The sequence below is a fragment of the Schistocerca cancellata genome, chromosome 9 (assembly GCF_023864275.1).
Source record: "Schistocerca cancellata isolate TAMUIC-IGC-003103 chromosome 9, iqSchCanc2.1, whole genome shotgun sequence".
In the NCBI taxonomy this organism is placed as follows: domain Eukaryota; kingdom Metazoa; phylum Arthropoda; class Insecta; order Orthoptera; family Acrididae; genus Schistocerca; species Schistocerca cancellata.
The window spans coordinates 123,428,243-123,445,687 of NC_064634.1; the positions used below are offsets into that span (position 1 = coordinate 123,428,243).

General features: G+C 40.4%; 1 protein-coding gene across 1 annotated transcript in view; it reads right to left on the reverse strand.

The window, feature by feature from the left end:
• Positions 1-17,445, reverse strand: part of LOC126100409 (DNA replication ATP-dependent helicase/nuclease DNA2-like) — a 176,999-nt gene that overhangs the window by 142,113 nt on the left and 17,441 nt on the right. The window contains exons 3-4 of the mRNA XM_049911003.1: positions 15,415-15,544; positions 12,612-12,725 (exon numbers count right to left, since the gene is read on the reverse strand). Of these exons, the coding sequence (XP_049766960.1) occupies positions 12,612-12,725; positions 15,415-15,544 (244 nt within the window). The remainder of the gene's footprint in view (positions 1-12,611; positions 12,726-15,414; positions 15,545-17,445) is intronic.

Here is a 17,445-nt window from a genome sequence, read left to right on the forward strand (position 1 = left end):
CTGCAGAGTCCAACTCCATTACATTGGAGCAGGTAACCACATCCTTATTAAAGTTAAGGGTGTTATGCAACTTGACTGGACCAGGTAGTCACCTAAGGCCTTACATCCCATTAGCTTAGATATTTGAGTTGAATTAGAAGTTTCGACTAGAAGTGTTCCATTACAAAGTCGTTTGACACTTCTTAGAGACACACCAATACCTTCCACTGCCTTGTGAATATAGAAAGGGGCTACATTCTCACAGATTCTCTCTGTTCACTTGATTACAATGAAAGTGTTATGGCACACTAATGCCCTATTGCTATGGTTCTGAGACTACTTTTTTGGGTGTACTGACCAATCTAGCTCTCTTTGATGAGTGGGTTTAGGTACTACCTGACGGTCCACCCATCCTGTCAGGAGTAGTAGTCTGATGAGACCGTTCCATAGCGATCCCACGAGATGCTAGGGAAACAACCGTCAACACAGGCAGAGCCCTCCATGCCTGAGCAAGCCTTATACAACTGGGAGGCAGCAGATGCCCCAGAGGTTGTTTGCTGAGGACTGTTTTGCCGCAACAGCCATTCGCCTCATCAGCACGTAGCACACCTTGACACCTTGAGGTTCAAGGTGCCCCCCCCCCTTTTTTTTTTTTTTTTTTGAGGTGTGTACCTTCCTCGCAGTCCAGGTGGTGAAGCCAACATCCCCGTTCTCCAAAACACACAACATTCTACCACCGTGCCACACTGTGGTCGCTGACGCATGCCCAGAGCTTATGGCGACAGAGGGCTGGCGGGACTTATCAGTCCCCAACTCAGGAACCCCAGGGTTACCAAGCCCCTACTCAGCAAACGAATGCGGAGCCCCTGACGGGTCCACCAGGGGACAGGTCATCCTCTAAGGCACTTGCTAGACTAGGGAATGGGATGTTTGGGAGCTAATTGGGTCTAACAGGAAAAATAGTCCACTATCTCCTGGGCACAATACTTTTGTACAGAGATGGCCTGCCGACTGTATCACAACCAATTTGCCCTTTGAAGCATCCACCTTTGTGTTTTCCTGTAGACCACTGAAGAGTCAGCAGACGAATCCAGACCAGGAAGTGGTCACTGGAATGCAAACTTGTGGTCACCTACCACTGAACTAAGTCTGCAATAGATGGGGAGCAAAAACAAGTCAGTGGCTGAAGATGACCCTTAGCTTTGGGAAAGTGTGTCATTTGACCAAAGAACAAAAAGCAGATAGTCTCGAATGAAAGATGCACTTGGTAATTTGACTCTCTGAGCAAGTGGTAACTGAACCCCACAGCACATTGTGATTGCTGTCCCCACAACAAACAATAGGTTGGGGAGTGCCTGGAAGAGCTTGGTCAGTGCATCTACATCCAACGGATCATGAGGTGGAAGATATAAAGAACACACACCGATTTTAACTTGTGTGCTTCCAGTGCAACTGCTTGCATGGCTATGGTAAGATGGACAGGAGAGGAGTGGTATCTGTCATCGACAAATCAGCTACTCCACCCTTTGCCGTCCTCCTTGTAGTGGTGGTAGCTCCTTAATGCAGGGGTGCACCAGTGACTTTAAAATGAGTTTCTTGTAAGCCATCAATTAGCAAAGGTCATCCTCCCACCAGGTGATGTGATTTAGCCAAGAGATCAGGAGGAACATTGGAAGCTGCATGGATCTCCAGTTCTTCCATATGGATCTCAATATCCTCAGCAGTAAAATTACCATCGGAAAGAGAGAATGCTTGCCACTACAAAGATTTTGCTGCCACTTTCTTTGATTTCAAATAACTTTGTATGTGACATTTTTTTTTACTAATGGGCGGAGTTGCTTACATGGGTAATGAGGACTGTTTAGTGGGCTGCTGGTGTGCAATGGTATGTGGCTGAGGTTCTAAGTCCATCATCGTGGATAGCTTCCAAATGTTTTCGAGTTAAAATGTAGCTTTTGTCCCCATAGGAACATTTACAAATGCATGTACTCACTTGAATCTGTGCTCTGGGTTTGTGTGAATGTATCATACCTGGTGACTAGCTTCTTGAAGGTCAGTGCAAAAGTAACAAACAATAAATGTTGCATAGCTTTGAAAGCTTTTTTCAGCTTCATCATTGGGTATGTATCTTATCTTTCAACTCCTGAATTTTCCTTTCCTTGTTATATACTGCACACTTCCTGCTCCCGACTGGGTGGCACTCAGAGAAGTTTATACATTTCGAAGGAAGTGAACAAGAGTCATCTGATTCACAAGTTGAGCCTACACTATTCCCACACATAGCCTACCCCTTACATGCCATTGTGATATGATTAATCTTTGACATTTGAAACATCGCATTGGGGTGGAAGCAAATGGTCAACTCTTAAGATGGATGTAGCCAGCAAGAATATGTTCAGATAATTCCAGCCTGCTGAACATTTATTCTAATGTTGCAGTTTTTTCCAATGTGCCATTTGACTCTTCTCATAGTCCCACACTAATTTGACACCCATATTTTTCCATTCCTGATGTAACTTCTCAAAGCCCATCTCCATTATATGGGAGCAGGTAACCACAGCTTTACAAGAGTTAAGGCTGTTATACAACTCAGTTACAACTGAGTATTCACCTATGGCATTGCATCCCAGAAAATTAGATACTTAATTTGACGTGAGCTTCAACTAAAAGTGACAGTGTCAATTAAAATTGTTCCATTACAAAGTTGTTTAACACTTTTTAAGGTGCCATAAATACCCTCCAATGCCCTGCGAATATAGAAAGAAGAGACCTTCTCAAATGTTCCCTTGGCTCTCTTCATTACAATGGAAGTATTATGGGAGACTACTGCCCAGTTAGTATAATTCTGAGACTACTTCTCAGACAGATGCACCAACCAAACTATCTATGTTGGTGAGTGTAGGTACTATCTAATGGTACCCCCATTGTGTCAGGAGTAGATGTCAATTTAGGTCGCTCCATAGGAGCAGAGGGATCCCACGAACTGCTAGAGACTGTTTTACCTCAAGAGCCATTCATCTCAATAGCATGTAGCACACCTTGAGGGGGATTTTTTTTTTTTTTTTTTTTTTTTGAGGTATGTACCTTTCTCACAGTTCAGGCAGTGAAGCCAAGGCCCCCATTGTCCAAAAAACACATTTCTCCACTACAGTTAACGATGGTTCAGTATTCCCAGAGATTATGGTAGAAGTGATCTGCCGGCACTGCCCAGTCCCCAGTTCAGGAAATCTGGGATCACCATACCAGTACCCATAGCCAGCCACTGTTGATGGAGCTTCCCAAGAAACACACAGCCCTCCCATCCCTAAGCTGTGGGACACTTCACTGGGACCCTCTCTGGGCACTGTCTGACTTGGGTGACCCTACCACCAACTATGCTATTGCCAGCACAGCCCTAAACAACAATGAGGCACACAAACACCCCCACCTGGCACCAAAGGTGCCTACAAAAAGACTTTCCGCAAGAGTGCATGAATAGGTAAGTTCCCATTGTGTGTGTGTGTGTGTGTGTGTGTGTGTGTGTGTGTGTGTGTGTGTGATTAATTATTAAAATAAATTTACAGTAATGTCTGAAAAAGTTACAGGATACATGATAAGCTACAAATCCCACTATCAGCCCATAAATGCAGTTTGACGTGATCAAAAGAAGAGTACTCTTCTTGGTCACAGGGATATAAGAGTAATGTAGCTCTTTGCTCAGTTTTTGTCTGATAGAGTACATATGTTTACCCATCCTGGAGGTGAAACTAACAAGAATACAACCATTTTGTTTGCACAGGATGAACTTTGTATGCTTTCTCATCTTAAGTGTGGACTTTAGCACAGAACGTTTTCTTGACATCGTCATTCCTCTAATGGAACACATTTGCAATTGTGTACACAGTATCATTTGATTTAAGTCTTACACCCTCCACAATCTCTCAAAACACAGCTTTATTAGAGGCCATCTGATCTCAACAACGGGACACTCCACCCTATAAGAGTTACGTTACAACAGCAAGATCATGCACTCACTCCTGTACTAAGCCATAACTAGCCTCATTAGAACACACCCTGGTGAGAGAAAACAAGTCAGTTATTACTAACTGACCACAGTGCCACCATTCTCAGACTACTCATGCTTGCGGAACTACAGCAGGAAGAAAGGAAGATGGTTCAGTACCAATGTAACAGTGGCACCTTGATTTCTAACTTGTACATTCCTCAACATTAGACACGTAAGACTCCAATTATAATCAGTGAGAGGAATGCAGTGTGTAATTGCCGACACTGTTGAGTTTGAAAGACACATGATATAACATAGGAGAGTGGGTTCAAAGGTGTTACAGAACACTGGGAAGGGGGACTGTGGGGCAGAGGGTATAGGTGAGGATAGGTGAAGTTCAGTCATGGGAAAGGATGGAAGTGGGTATGGAACAATCAAGTCCATGTGGATTATAGGAGCGAAGGGTGTGTTGCAGGGATTACTCCCATCCAGATAGCTCAGAAAAGCTGATGCTTGGGGGAGGGATCCAGATGGTATGAGTTATGAAGCAGCCATTGAAATTGAGCATGTTATACTCAGCTGTGAGTTCAGCCACTGGGTTGTCAACAACCCTGCTCTTGGCCACAGTTTAGCAGATACCATTCATTCAGGTAAACAGTTGGTTGATGGTCATGCCCACATAAAATGCTGTGCAAGAATTATAGCAGAGCTGGTGTATGATATGGCAGCTTTCACTAATGGCCTTCTGATGGGACAGAATACTTTTCCACATGCCACAGTCCCTGAAACTCCTTGCCAGCATCCCATAAGACCCAGAACCTAAATAAACCAGAATCACTGTGGTCAACAAATACACCAAAAACTTCAATCCTACAGAAGTTTCAAACCTATCCAAAGACTTCACCATCAGTCCCACATTCAAGTTCAATCATGCTGGACTCCTAAGAGACCAACTCTCCTCCTCCTGACCGCTAAAACTGAAACAGTCTGCTCTCTTCCTCCCAATCCCTACAATCAATATGTATTTTTGCAAACAGTCTTTCCAACCAAAGCCAACTGAATCCCAACACTGAACCTTGCCTCTGCTGTTTAACACTACCATCCAACAGTGCTCCCCCTCCCCGCCCCCACCTAAATATCCCCTGGTCACTTTCCAGTAATTCTCTACCTCCAACTTGGCCTCACCATGCTTTCCTGAGAACAAAAATCTCTCCACAGAAGAAAGGACAGCCACCCACAACCTCAAGACAGACCCTGATATAATCGCCCTACCTGCAGTCAAGGACTACTCCACTGTCACGATGATTCACAGTGATTAGCTGACAGAAGATATCTGCCAACAGTCTGATTCCTGTATCTACAGGCACTGCCGCAGTGATCCCATTTCAGAAGTCTAGTATGATCTCTAATTTCTACTCTAATCCATAGGTCCACTCCAGAACCTTTCTGCCAAATCCATACTCCCTCACCATCACAGACTCCCACACACCAACTTCTACATGCATCCTAAAATTCAAAAAGCCAACCATCTTTGAGGCTCCATTTTAGCTGGTGTGTTCTCACTGAATGAATCTCTGCTCTTGTCAACCAACAGTTCCAACCAACTGCTCAATGTCTAGCCTCTCATATCAAAGACATGAACCACTTCCTTCACTGACTCAACAAGCCCCACTCTATCACCAGCTGGATCTCTACCTGTCGCTGTCAATGTCATCTCCCGGTACATCAACACTGACCGTGCCCTTGCTGATATCCGATATCTAACACCACTCTCCCAACTTCCTTCCAAATCCAAACTTACCACCTAATGCCTCGTGCATATAACCAATTAAATTAATGATATGAATATAATAGAGGGAAACATTCCACGTGGGAAAAATATATCTAAAAAGAAAACAAAAGCGCTGGCAGGTCGATAGACACACAAACATACACACAAAATTCTAGCTTTCGCAACCAACGGTTGCCTCATCAGGAAAGCTCTTTCCTGACGAGGCAACCGTTGGTTGCGAAAGCCAGAATTTTGTGTGTATGTTTGTGTTTGTTTGTGTGTCTATCAACCTGCCAGTGCTTTTGTTTTCTTTTTAGATATATTTTAACCAATTAAATTCTCACACAGAACTTCTTTTGAGGGGAATACATAGTAAACATCTGCAGCACAGTCACAGGTATCTGCATGTCACCTTCTTATGCCAGTCTGTTTATGGGCCCTCAAGAGTCTTATCATATACCTGCTATCCTGCAATTTTTGCACAGCATTTTATTTGGTGTCACCATTGCCCAACTTTTCATTTGGATGAATGGTCACTGCCAAACTCCCAAATTATTTACTTCTGGCAGAACTTTCCATTCCTTAACTAAATTCAAGTGGGCCTCTCTCAGATTGTGAGTGACCTGCCCTTGCTCTTTAACCTTCTCCAACATATCCCTCACTCCTTACTGACGTAGGAACTATTTGTTCTGAAAGCTAGGATAACATGTCACTTATGTATGTGTAATGGCAGAGCTACACATTTTGCCTACTGACAGTATGTATTGGACAGTTGTCCCAAATTATAAATGATCTTCCAGTGACTTTAAAGGGTGATTAAAAATCTTGATTTTTTGCTGTTCACATATGTATTCCAATCAAGCATCCAACCTCAGCCTCAAAAGAGCTCAAATGATAACTGCATAACTGCACAGGCCTACCAGTGCTTCACAGCTATTATGTCTTGACCTCAAAAAAAGTGAGACTGGGCTATTTTGACCAAGTTGAAATGACTTACTGGCACCAGATGAGGACATTAATGATCATATACTAAATGAAGCACACTGCACAAAATTCTTTGGGGTCCAGTTGCATAACACATTAAAATGGAGTCAACAAATAGATACATTAATCATGAATACACATTTATCGTGTTTTACACTCTGAAGTATATCTAATTGTATTAATACATAGAAGAACATTGGCTTATTTAACATATATCCACTCCTTGCTGCCTTATTAAATTACCTTTGTGGCAGTACACCTTATGTAAATAAAGTGTTTATTCAGCATAAGCAATCAGTAACAATAATGAGTAAATTAGACCATCAAACTTCTTGCAGAAACTTCTACAGATCACTGAATTCGTACAATCAATTCTCAACAAATACTTCTGAATGGTTTTCTGTCTTGGTAATAAAAACTATTTCAACTGTATTTCACATACACCAACTCAATACAAGACACAAAAATAACTTCCACTTATACCTAAGATATTTGCCTATGGTCCAGTGCAAGGCTCTTTAATAAGCTCCCACCTAACAGAAAGCAGAAATTGGGAATCCCAATTATTTCAAAATAACATTAAAAGTGTACCTACATCTACATACATACTCCACAATCCACCATACGGTGTGTGGCGGAGGGTACCTCGTGCCATAACTAGCATCTTCTCTCCCTGTTCGACTCCCAAACAGAACGAGGGAAAAATGACTGCCTATATGCCTCTGTACGAGCCCTAATCTCTCTTTTCTTATCTTTGTGGTCTTTTCGCAAAATATAAGTTGGCGGCAGTAAAATTGTACTGCGGTCAGTCTCAAATGCTGGTTCTCTAAATTTCCTCAGTAGCGATTCACAAAAAGAACGCCTCCTTTCCTTCAGAGACTCCCACCCGAGTTCCTGAAGCAGTTCCGTAACATTTGCACGATGATCAAACCTACCAGTAACAAATCTAGCAGCCCGCCTCTGAATTGCTTCTATGTCCTCCCTCAATCCGACCTGATAGGTATCCCAAACACTCGAGCAGTACTCAAGAATAGGTTGTATTAGTGTTTTATAAGTGGTCTCCTTTACAGATGAACCACATCTTCCCAAAATTCTACCAATGAACCGAAGACGACTATCCGCCTTCCCCACAACTGCCATTACATGCTTGTCCCACTTCATATCGCTCTGCAATGTTACGCCCAAATATTTAATCGACGTGACTGTGTCAAGCGCTACACTACTAATGGAGTATTCTTTTTCCTATTCATCTGCATTAATTTACATTTATCTATGTTTTGAGTTAGCTGCCATTCTTTACACCGATCAAAAATCCTGTCCAAGTCATCGTGTATCCTCCTACAGTCACTCAACGACGACACCTTCCCGTACACCACAGCATCATCAGCAAACAGCCGCACATTGCTATCCACCCTATCCAAAAGATCATTTATGTAGATAGAAGACAACAGCGGACCTACCACACTTCCCTGGGGCACTCCAGATGATACCCTCACCTCCGATGAACACTCACCATCGAGGACAACGTACTGGGTTCTATTACTTAAGAAGTCTTCGAGCCACTCACATATTTGGGAACCAATCCCATATACTCATACCTTAGTTAGGAGTCTGCAGTGGGGCACCGAGTCAAATGCTTTCCGGAAGTCAAGGAACATGGCATCCGTCTGATACCCTTCATCCATGATTCGCAAGATATCAAGTGAAAAAAGGGCGAGTTGCTTTCTAAAGCTGTGCTGACGCATTGACAGCAACCTCTCTGTCTCAAGGAAATTCATTATATTCGAATTGAGAATATGTTCGTGAATCCTGCAACAAACCGATGTTAAGGATATTGGTCTGTAATTTTGAGGATCCGTCCTTCTACCCTTCTTATATACAGGCATCACCTGCGCTTTTTTCCAGTCACTCGGGACTTTACGTTGGGTAAGAGATTCGCGATAAATGCAAGCTAAGTAAGGAGTCAATGCAGTAGAATACTCTCTGTAAAACCAAATTGTAATCCCACCAGGACCTGGCGATTTATTTATTTTCAATCCATTAAGCTGCTTCACAACCCCAGGGATGTCTATCACTATGTCCTCCACACGGGAATCTGTGCGAGATTCAAACGGCGGCATGTTTGTACAATCCTCCTGTGTGAAAGATTTCTCAAATGCTAAATTTTACATTTCAGCTTTCGTTTTGCTGTCTTCCGTTGCCAGGCCAGACTGATCAGTGAGTGACTGGATGGAAGCCTTCAACCCGCTTACCGATTTAATGTAAGACCAGAATTTCCTTGGGTTTTCAGCAAGGTCTTTTGCTAAGGTAAGATGGTGGTAGTGGTTGTATGCTTCGCACATCACTCTTTTTACAGCAGTACGAATCTCTACTAACTTTTGCCTGTCCTCATTCTCCCGATCTTTCTTGTACTACGAGTGCAACTGTCTTTGCTTCCTGAGCATTCACCAAATTGTGCTGTCAAACCACGGTGGGTCTTTTCCGTCCGTAACCTACTTTTTCGGCACATACTTCTCCAATGCGTGATTTACAATGTATTTAAAATTTCCCCATAACTCTTCCACATCCATCGTACCGGAAGTAAATGAAGTCGATTAATTTACTAAGTGGGATGCTAACAACTGCTTATCTGTTCTTTCTAGTAAGAATACTCTCCTAGCCTTCTTGACCGACTTTTTAACTTTCGTAACCATAGTCGTAATGACAACATCATGATTACTAATCCCCGTCTCAACACTGACACCGTCGATGAGGTCTGGTCTGTTCGTGGCTACAAGATCTAAAATATTTCCATTACGCGTTGGCTGTCGATTTAGCTGCTCAAGACAGTTTTCGGATAATGTGTTCAAAAGTAATTCACACGACGGCTTGACTGTACCACCTGAAATGAATACACAGACATCCCAGTCTATACTAGCGACTCTTCCTATAAATTATTCAAATACTGAATTTAAAAAACAAGAAAGTTCTGACAGCTACAAGGCAAGTAGCACACTTCATTGTACAGCTCCATGGCCATAAAGTGCTGTAAAAAGGCCTCATTATTTACAGGTGTAGGTAACCATTTTCTTTGAAAATAGCAGTCGCATCAAGTTAATACTAAAATACCAAAAATAAACAAATAGTAGCTGTTTAGAATAACTGAGCATGAACAGCACGAAGCAATATAGTGATTGTTCATTGTTAATACACTACACAGATTAACTTAACAATATTTGTGTTTTGGTAATTTATATCTTCGCTTGTTACAAATTCCTAAAGGCTCCCATTTTTGGTAAGAATTTACAGAACATGATAAATGTGCTAATAGTTTTGTTGGGATATACAATTGTTTTAATAATTGCATCAATCTATGACTATCTTAACTCTCTGTGGTTAAGACATTGACGCATCATCCTTCCAATTTAGTCCTTTTCAACAATCCATTATTGCCTCAATAACAAAGATGCATATTGGGACATAGTACATCTTCCCATGAGATCCATGTAGATTTATCTTAAACACTGTGGGTTCCAAACGTTTTTGTTGCCTGCATGATGTGTAACACAATGCTCTACACAAACTCCTGAAGCTTTTCCTTTTTCTGTAACTGTCACAGGATTGTACACAGGATCAGACTTTATACACATAAAAGATTCCACATTTGGTAAATAAACAGAACATAATTACAAGGAAGTACTCCACTCAAAGGATGCAATGAAGCCTTTTGTGCCAAACAACCCATCAACAAATCAAATACTTTATAATTATATGGAACATCACATACAGACTACTAAAGCTCGTTGACGACATACTACTGGTCAACAGATGGCACCAAATCAATGATACCTGATCTTTCCCTAAACTTTCTAACACATCAAACAAGTAGCAACTAAGTACTAAATCCAAACTGCACAAGCCAATCAAATTGCACTATTTCTGATTCACAGCTCCAGTCTCATATTTATTGTTTTTCAAAGCCAAATTTGTACATCCTAAATCAACTCCGTGCAGCATGGAACTTCTCTTCCACTGTTTCTAGATTATCGTTTGCTTACAATTCTTCACAATTACATCATTACAAAATTTTTGTCATGCCATCTGTGGCTCTGCTGCATATTTTTGCTGAGCCTTTTCTGGACATACACTCCTTTGCAGCAGTTAATGACATCAGAATTACAAATAAGTTTTGAGTATGCTGTACAGTAGCTGAGACTATGTCTACTGGCAACGAAGACTCACTATCTAAGTTACATCTGGTTACAGCAACTGTTGCATGTGTTGTTACTCACTCTTTTAAAAGCAGCTGGACTTCCAAGACAAAGGAGGAGTTGGAAAATTTGTAGTTATTTTAATAACTTCCCTAGGTGTATATTACAAGTGAGTTTCCCTAGGTGTATTTTACAAATAAGAAGAAATACACATCAAAAGGCTGCAAACTTAAAAACTCCCCTAGGGAAATATTATCAAAATGCTTTTTCCACTTCACCACAGATCAGCTACTTCTACCAAAACAAGAGGGCCTACAATTATGTCACAAATGTGCAGCTGCTGCCACAGTTCAGGTGAGAGAATATGATTAACAGTTTCACTGCTTCATGAATAATTAACCACAAAGCTATAAGGGGTGATCAAGAAGTCTCCTATTTCAGCTAGTGACATGTAGGCTGCTCTGCATGACAGGCATATTGTGTGTGAGTAGTATTGCCCTGCCTTATCAATCTACTCTGCAGGGCAGCCTACACATCAGGGGTAAGAAAAGGTCCAGCCCCTGATGTGTAGGCTGCCCTGCATTACGAGTAGTAGCGACCTGCCTTGGGGAGGCTACACACGCAGATGGAAATGGCTGAGAAGAGGAAGGAGGGTGACAGATAGTAGGAGGGGGGGGGGGAGGATGAAGTGAATAGAGAAAGGGGTGAGGAAGATATGGCAGAGAGAGGGGGGACAAGGCGATATACAGTGAAAGGGAAAGAAGAAGATCAACAGTAAGATTGTGGAGGATCACATAGAGAGAGGTGGTCAAGGATATGGTCGAAGAGAGGGGGAGGGGGGGGGGGGGTTGGCAGAGGTGATGGACAAAGAGGAGGGAAGAAGAAATACACACACACACACAGGGAGAGGTGGTGGATGAGATGGACAGAAAGAGCAGGTAGGAGGAGAGGGCAGACAGACAGGGGAGCAGAAGATGGACAGAGAGAGAAGAATGGAGGAGACGTGAGCAAACGAATACAGGGAAAAGGCCACTCATTCATAACGTATTTATCTTTTCTACTTAAATTCAGTTGTTTGGCACCATGCATAAATGCAGGTTTATAATGCTTCACGAATAAATTACTTGATGCAGTTAATTATTGCCAACATTGATTTCTTTGTTATTTCAGTTAATAAAACAAAACACTAAGCCACTTAGATTTAGCACTTCACTGTAAACATTTTCACTGTCAACTAAAACTCGCTCTCGGTGTAGGGTTGTGTATGGTCCCGAGCTTTTCTACCACCTACTCATTACCCTCCAACACACAATATTTTCACCCAAACAGAGACACTTGGAATCTCCAAACTCAGCAAAACTAAGACAAAATTTTAAGATAGTTTTTTCAAATGTTGGCAAGACAATGCCAGTGAGTTAGACCAAGAAGCGTCTCAGCAACACCATCTGAAAGTAATAGGCCACATCTCCCTTTGCCTTAACACATTCTGTTCCAGCATGTTTCTGAACTTAGAGGAGTACTTCAGCACCTGAAGCAATTTAGCAAATCTCTCTTCCATAAAATAGAGAATTTAATAATCAAATAAGTAAAATATCTCCTACAAGCAAGGGGAACAATATTCAGGAAACGAAGATAAAAAAAATGCTGTGTACAGACAAAAAGCACACATTATGTCTAAAGAGAAGGAACTGTGCACACATACCTTTCAGGTGCAGTGAAACTGGATTCTTCTTCAGAAAAAAGCATGTCATCAAACATGGAACCATCAATATCCAGCAAATCTTCATTATCATTTCTTTCAGCTGTTATCTTTTCACTGCAAAGAATGATATGATGATAGTAAGTAATGTAAGAATACAATGAAAACAAGGCAAAGTCAAAATATGATCTAATATCAACTAACTATACAAGTCAAGAACTTATAATTATAACACTGACTACAAAACATGATAAAAGCAGAACACTGTAGTGACAGGTCACACTCATGTTATACAACTGATTTTTCTATTAGATGGCTTTTATTTAACAGTTTTACAACTGTAAAATTGACTACTGTTAATGATAACAGTGACAGTTAGGGACTCCTTTATGAAGCTTTATCAACTGTTAATGATTCACTCCATTAAGAAGTCTTAATGCAGCAATTATTAGTGATTCATATGTATAAAGTAGTGACAGTTTCTCAAATTATTAATATATTTCTGTGACTTTAAGCAGTTTTTTCTAGTACAATTACTCCATTTGCTTGTCAGAAATTTTTTTAAGTCTGCATTTCTCTTTTTCAAGTGTTACACTTCGAATTTATCAACAATATTACAAGTTCAATTCACATGAGCAATAAACCGACATAAATTACAGTTTGTAACCCAAAAATTTTCTTAGATCCACAAAGTGCTAGGAAAACAAAATACCTCTGTAAGGAACATACAACTAGGAAGTGGCAGGTGCCCCGAATGTTAAATGCTTAATGTGCCAAATCAAATGGTCACTCACTTCACAAACCATGATCGACATGGTGCAAACAGAACCCCACCGTATCATTCACAAAATGCTCTACCACTGCAAATTTCAACGATTACTGCAGCATGCATAGTATTTAAAAGCAGTCACATGTGGACAATGTCAACGAGTCCTGGCTCATGATACTTATTTTGTGAAGTTAGATATGCAATGACCAATAACACAACTTGTGAAAAATCATCAGATTACCACTGGATAAAGGAACGTAAGTAATCCAATGGAGCTATTATGTAAGAAGAAAATGAAGAAGAATTAGAAACAAAAGAATACACACAAACATCTTACATATCACAAGACTAGTATAGTTCCCTCAGATGGACAACAACTGTGAAAGGAGCCATTCTGGCATTCATCTGGAGACATCTGGAGAAATCACAAAACTTAAATAGTAGAAAGTAGACAATAATTTCAACCTTGCTCTTCAATCACCTACCTTGCTCTTTGATTACTTATTTTCTGGTTTCACTACATTACCTTGCTCTTCCTGGTTTCACTACGATTTAGAAGTTCATCCATCAAGGAACAATTAGAAAAATATTTTAACGAAAGGTGACACCATCACATTGAAGTAGAAACTGACCCAACGTTGACAGTTTGTGGAATTGAAAACAACCACTTTTTTCCTTATTTTGTCATCAGGTTTGATCCGGAAGATCACCAGAAGCATCTACCTCCCTAAACTATTATCCAAAACACAGCAACCTTGTAGCAAAGAAAGGCACCATCAAAGGACATATAAACATAATAAACTGTGATAAAACAAAACTGACACCTACTGCAGGGCCAATTGTGTATCATCACAGTTTTTTTATGTTTTGGCTCATTCTGTGTGAAATCAACTAACAAAGAAGTAAATTTGAACCTTAATGGTTAATAATTACATTATTTTTTGCCATTTTATTCTGCCAATCAAAACAAAGTACAATCTAAAACTTATGATTTTTTTGGCACTTGGCTTTTGAGTTGTTAATTCCTTATATTTCTAAAATTTTGCAATTTTCTTCACATTTGAAACTTTAAAATTGTAGTATCTCAAAAACTCACAGACCTAAATTTTGTAGAATTTTATTTGGTTTCTTTTCAACTGTAAAAATTGATGCCACTTCGTCACATTCATAAAAAAATTTTATTTGTTAAGATTTCAAAACCAGATTTTTTTTTTTTAATGTGTGTCAGTCACACCATTTGTTAATGTGTATGCCAAATTTATTGACGGTGCTCTACTGGGAACATACTGTAATAAATTTTATTTTACTAGTAAGTGCAGCATCCAGTATGCAGTCTGTAGGACTTTAGACTCATTACTAGATTGTAACAAAATCTTAAACTGCAAAAACCAAATAAGGCTCTCAAGTCACTGCCATTTGTAATTTATATATTAGAATTACACATTTAAATTTAAATTCAGGTTTGGCTCTCTACATAGTAACTGTAAAAATACTTTTACATACACTATGATGCATGCTCAACAAAGACTACAACCCGGAATATAAGACAACCCCCCCCCCCCCCCTCCTTCATTTTTAATAGGCTTCTTGAGAGAAATTTATAACAAATTCTGACTAATCAAAATTACAAACTGTTTTATTGACAAAGTATTTGCCAAAAAGTTAACACTGTATCTATTCTAAACTTATATTATGAAAAGGATAATTGCTACTCCCCCTCACACAAACACAACTCACACACACATGCCTACAGTCTCTGGAAGCTGGAGCCAGGCTGTGAGCAGCAGTGCATTATGGGAAAGGCATGCAGGGACAAGGTGGAGACAGTCAGTTGCAGTCGGAGGTTAGGCGGAGGGCAGGGGAGAGAGGGGGTGGGGTGATTAGCATAACAAACATTATCAAAAACTATATTTAAACTACAATTTCTTAAACAATGCTTATCACAGACCATTTAAGATCCATCAACAGTTTTAACAAAATAGGAAAAACCCAGCTCATTTTAGAAATATCTGTGAATATTCAAGGAAAATGTTCTACCTGCCACTCTGCTCCATTTTAGTGCAATTGTTCTCTGCATTCTTCGCAGCTTCAAGCAGCAATAAATCACAGTCTGAGACAATTCCAGAATCTCTGTCACTAAAGCCCCAGTCATCATTTTCTTTGTCTCCTAAAACAAACATACATCAATATGGAAAATTTTACATTAATTCTATTTTCTGTGTGTGGCCAGCAAGGTGGCACCAGCATTCCATTCACTTACTCAGACAGAAAATTATTTTAAAATACTGTGTAATGTGACACAATCTATCTTTTAGACAACATACTTTATCCTTTACCCATGAACTGTTGTTGTTGTTGTTGTTGTTGTTGTTGTCTTCGGTCCTGAGACTGGTTTGATGCAGCTCTCCATGCTACTCTATCCTGTGCAAGCTTCTTCATCTCCCAGTACCTACTGCAACCTACATCCTTCTGAATCTGCTTAGTGTATTCATCTCTTGGTCTCCCCCTGCGATTTTTACCCTCCACGCTGCCTTCCAATACTAAATTGGTGATCCCTTGATGCCTCAGAACATGTCCTACCAACCGATCCCTTCTTCTGGTCAAGTTGTGCCACAAACTTCTCTTCTCCCCAATCCTATTCAATACCTCCTCATTAGTTATGTGATCTACCCATCTAATCTTCAGCATTCTTCTGTAGCACCACATTTCAAAAGCTTCTATTCTCTTCTTGTCCAAACTATTTACCGTCCATGTTTCACTTCCATACATGGCTACACTCCATACAAATACTTTCAGAAATGACTTCCTGACACTTAAATCTATACTCGATGTTAACAAATTTCTCTTCTTCAGAAACGCTTTCCTTGCCATTGCCAGTCTACATTTTATATCCTCTCTACTTCGACCATCATCAGTTATTTTGCTCCCCAAATAGCAAAACTCCTTTACTACTTTAAGTGTCTCATTTCCTAATCTAATACCCTCAACATCACCCGACTTAATTCGACTACATTCCATTATCCTCGTTTTGCTTTTGTTGATGTTCATCTTATATCCTCCCTTCAAGACACTATCCATTCCGTTCAACTGCTCTTCCAAGTCCTTTGCTGTCTCTGACAGAATTACAATGTCATCGGCGAACCTCAAAGTTTTTATTTCTTCTCCATGGATTTTAATACCTAGTCCAAATTTTTCTTTTGTTTCCTTTACTGCTTGCTCAATATACAGATTGAATAACATTGGGGAGAGGCTACAACCCTGTCTCACTCCCTTCCCAACCGCTGCTTCCCTCTCATGCCCCTCGACTCTTATAACTGCCATCTGGCTTCTGTACAAATTGTAAATAGCCTTTCGCTCCCTTATTTTACCCCTGCCACCTTTAGAATTTGAAAGAGAGTATTCCAGTCAACATTGTCAAAAGCTTTCTCTAAGTCTACAAATGCTAGAAACGTAGGTTTGCCTTTCCTTAATCTTTCTTCTAAGATAAGTCGTAAGGTCAGTATTGCCTCACGTGTTCCAGTATTTCTACGGAATCCAAACTGATCTTCACCGAGGTCGGCTTCTACTAGTTTTTCCATTCGTCTGTAAAAAATTTGTGTTAGTATTTTGCAGCTGTGGCTTATTAAACTGATTGTTCGGTAATTTTCACATCTGTCAACACCTGCTTTCTTTGGGATTGGAATTATTACATTCTTCTTGAAGTCTGAGGGTATTTCGCCTGTTTCATACATCGTGCTCACCAGATGGTAGAGTTTTGTCAGGACTGGCTCTCCCAAGGCCGTCAGTACTTCTTATGGAATGATGTCTACTCCCGGGGCCTTGTTTCGACTATGGTCTTTCAGTGCTCTGTCAAACTCTTCACGCAGTATCATATCTGCCATTTCATCTTCATCTACATCCTCTTCCATTTCCATAATATTGTCCTCAAGTACATCGCCCTTGTATAGACCCTCTATATACTCCTTCCACCTTTCTGCTTTCCCTTTTTTGCTTAGAACTGGGTTTCCATCTGAGCTCTTTATGTTCATACAAGTGGTTCTCTTATCTCCAAAGGTCTCTTTAATTTTC